At 44.5% G+C, this 3,208-nt stretch overlaps 1 protein-coding gene across 1 annotated transcript; it reads right to left on the reverse strand.

The window, feature by feature from the left end:
- Nucleotides 1-1,543: 1,543 nt before the first annotated feature.
- LOC308278613 (Y-box-binding protein 1-like) lies at nucleotides 1,544-2,508 on the reverse strand (the record flags this gene model as incomplete). The annotated part of the gene is given in 2 exon segments (XM_080718502.1): nucleotides 1,544-2,463; nucleotides 2,466-2,508. Coding segments are annotated over 2 exon segments (963 nt in total).
- Nucleotides 2,509-3,208: the final 700 nt, after the last annotated feature.

Here is a 3,208-nt window from a genome sequence, read left to right on the forward strand (position 1 = left end):
CTCCAGCACCAATAATGTAAAAAAAAAAAAAGACATGGGATTGGAGGGACTGTGAAGTCAACATCAAAATTTGGTCTTTATCCTTGGTCAGTTAGGGAGGATTAAATGCTTTTGAGCAGAGTTGTGGTGGATCCATATAAAGCAGTGTTGCACAAATATTAATTTGACCCTGAAAAATAAGAGAAACAAAATACACGTAGGAAGTCCAACTTAGAAACTGTTTTGCAATAATCTATATGAGAGGTGACGAGGATGTAGACCTCGTTAGGTGAAAAGGAAAGCTATGTAAGCAAAGGGGAAAAGCTCAGGAAAGTTACAGGGTCACAATCTATAGGATGTGATGACTAAATGGATTTACAGAGGAAGGTATTAAAATTTATCCCAAAGAGAAAAGTTTGTGTGTGTGTGTGTGTGTGTGTGTGTGTGTGTGTGTGTGTGTGGTAGTGGGGATGGAACCTATAAACATTCTACTTTGAGCTCTATTCCTAGCCCTTTGGATTTTGAAACACAGTCTTATCAAGTTGCTCAGGGTCTTCTGTCTCAGCCTCTCAGGTACTGGGATTATGGCTGTGCACCAGCAGGCCCAGATTGACTTAATTAAATTTGTCACCTGGGCTGGTTTGAATCTACTATAAGGCAAAGACCTATCTGAGTATGGTGGTGCTGGTGTGTAATTCCAGAATATGAGAGGCTGAGACAGGAGGATTCCAGGCTCCAGGCCAGCCTTAGAAACTTAGCAAGACCCTGTTTAAAAGTAAAAAAAAAAAAAAATAACAAGGGCCGGGGATGTAGCTTGGAGATAGAATGCCCCTGGTTCAATCCTCAGTAACAACAACAACACAAAAACAAAAAGGCAGAAACCTTCATTTAATATTTTTAAATGTCAATATCCCATACCAAACTAGACAGTATTGCTAATGTATTTCGGCCTTCAAAATATAGAAAAATGAAAATAAAATAGAGCTCTACAAGATCACAAATGGAACTTCAATTTGGGCATAGTGGCACACACCTATAATCCTAGTACTTGGGAGGCTGAGACAGGAGTATCACAGGTTCAAGTTGAGCCTCAGCAACTTTGCGAGATCTTTATTATTATTATTATTATTATTATTATTATTATTATTTAAGACCTTTATTAACAGATGCTTGCAGTTTGTTGACTTTTTTGAAAAAATCAAGTTGTAAACTTTTATTACAAATTAAAAATGAAGTTCTTAAAAAATCTCAACTTGACCAGATATGAAACAATTTAAAAACCTTTAAAGGTGTATTGAGAAAAAACAGGCTTTTTTTAAAAAAAAAAAAAAAAACAAACAAACACGTTTGTCATTACCAAAAAGAGACATCTTTAGGTAAAAATAATAAAAACCCCTTGCTGCATAGATAATGCAGATAGTTCTAGTTATCTGGTCAGCGGGCAAAAAGCAAGCACTTAAGGTCTTCAGCTCCAATCTTTTGTTCATTTCTTATTGCTGGAATTTCATTTTCATTTCTTGTTGGATGACTAAACCGGATGATGGTAGAGATGGTAAGCTGGCACTTACTCAGCCCCGCCCTGCTCAGCCTCTGGAGCGGACGAATTCTCAGCTGGTGGATCGGCTGCTTTTGTCTCTTTGCCATCTTGTGGTTTAGGGTTTTCTGGGCGTCTGCGCCGGTAATTGAAGTTGCGGCGGTACCGACGTTGAGGTGGCTGCTGACCTTGGGTATCATCTCCTTGATTTTCTTTATCCTCTTCGTTGCCGTCCTCTCTAGGCTGTCTTTGGTGAGGAGGGCCCCTGCGATATCGTGGTCTGTAACCCCGATACATATTCTGTCTCACGGGTCTACCTTGTTCTCCTGCACCTTGGTTGTCAGCACCCTCCATCACTTCTCCTTGCACAGGAGGGTTGGAATACTGTGGTCGATGCCCATAGGGTCTCCGCATGTAGTAAGGGGGGAACCTTCGCCTGCGGTAGGGCCGGCGGCGTTGTTGGGCCTGGCCTTCGGGAGCGCTCTCCGATCCCTCGTTCTTTTCCCCACTCTCACTATTCTGGTAATTCTGCTGGTAATTGCGTGGAGGACCCCTACGACGTGGATAGCGTCTGTAATGGTTACGGTCTGCTGCATATTTACTGCCTTGAACTGGAACTCCACCAGGGCCTGTGACATTTGCTGCCTCCGCACCCTTTTCTCCTTCAACAACATCAAACTCCACAGTCTCCCCCTCTCCTACACTGCGAAGGTCCTTCCTGGGGTTATTCTTCTTTATGGCAGTCTGGTGTACAAACACATCTTCCTTGGTGTCATTCCTGTTGATGAAACCATATCCGTTTCTTACATTGAACCATTTTACTGTTCCCAAAACCTTCGTTGCGATGATCTTCTTGTCCCCGCCGGCAGGCGCCGCCGATGTGAGGCCGCCCGGGCCGCCGCTCCCTGCGCCGCTGCCCGTGGTGCCGGGCTTGGTGTCGGCGGCGCTAAGGGCGGGGCGGCGGGCGGCTGCTGGGTCTCGGCCTCGCTGCTCATGGTTGCGGTGATGGTGACTGGGGCCGGCTGCGGCAGCTGCGGCTCCTCCCGGGGTGTGATGGTAACTAGGCTAGCGGCGGCGGTGGGGCTGCTCAGGGCTCTCTGGGGTCCGCTCTCCGCTCCCGCTACCTATCAAACTCGCGAGATCTTGTTTCAAAATAAAAAATAAAATCGGGGTAGGGGTATAGTTGAGTCGTAGAATGCTCCTGGGTTCAACTCTCAATACCACAAAAAAGAATTCAATGAAAATAAATAAAATTTGAACTTCCGGCTGTGTAGCACAGTGCACCAGAACTGAATGTAGTTGCTACTGTAGTACAAAGATTAAAGTTTTGCTTCTAGCTTTACCAGGAAACAACCATATGACCTTGGGTAAGTCAGTTTGCCTTTTCACATCTCCATATCCTGTTGGCATTAAGCACCTGTAACAATTCTCTTAACTCTCTCCCAGTCCATGAGTAGGTTATTGGAAGTTTGACGTTCACCCCATTCTTTCCTGTATGCACACTTCTCTTGCAGCTTCTACTCTACCCAGAACCTAGATCTGCAGTGAGCTATGTAGACTGGATTTTTTCCCTGCATTTCACCATGCTCCAAAACATTCTCCTCTTTCTTACCCTCACATGATCTTCCTTCTTCCCATCTCTTGGCTGAACTCTTTTTTCTGTGTTCTCTTCTCAACTAGGTGTTAAAAGTAGAG

Source organism: Muscardinus avellanarius (genome assembly GCF_963383645.1).
Source record: "Muscardinus avellanarius genome assembly, chromosome: X".
NCBI lineage: Eukaryota > Metazoa > Chordata > Mammalia > Rodentia > Gliridae > Muscardinus > Muscardinus avellanarius.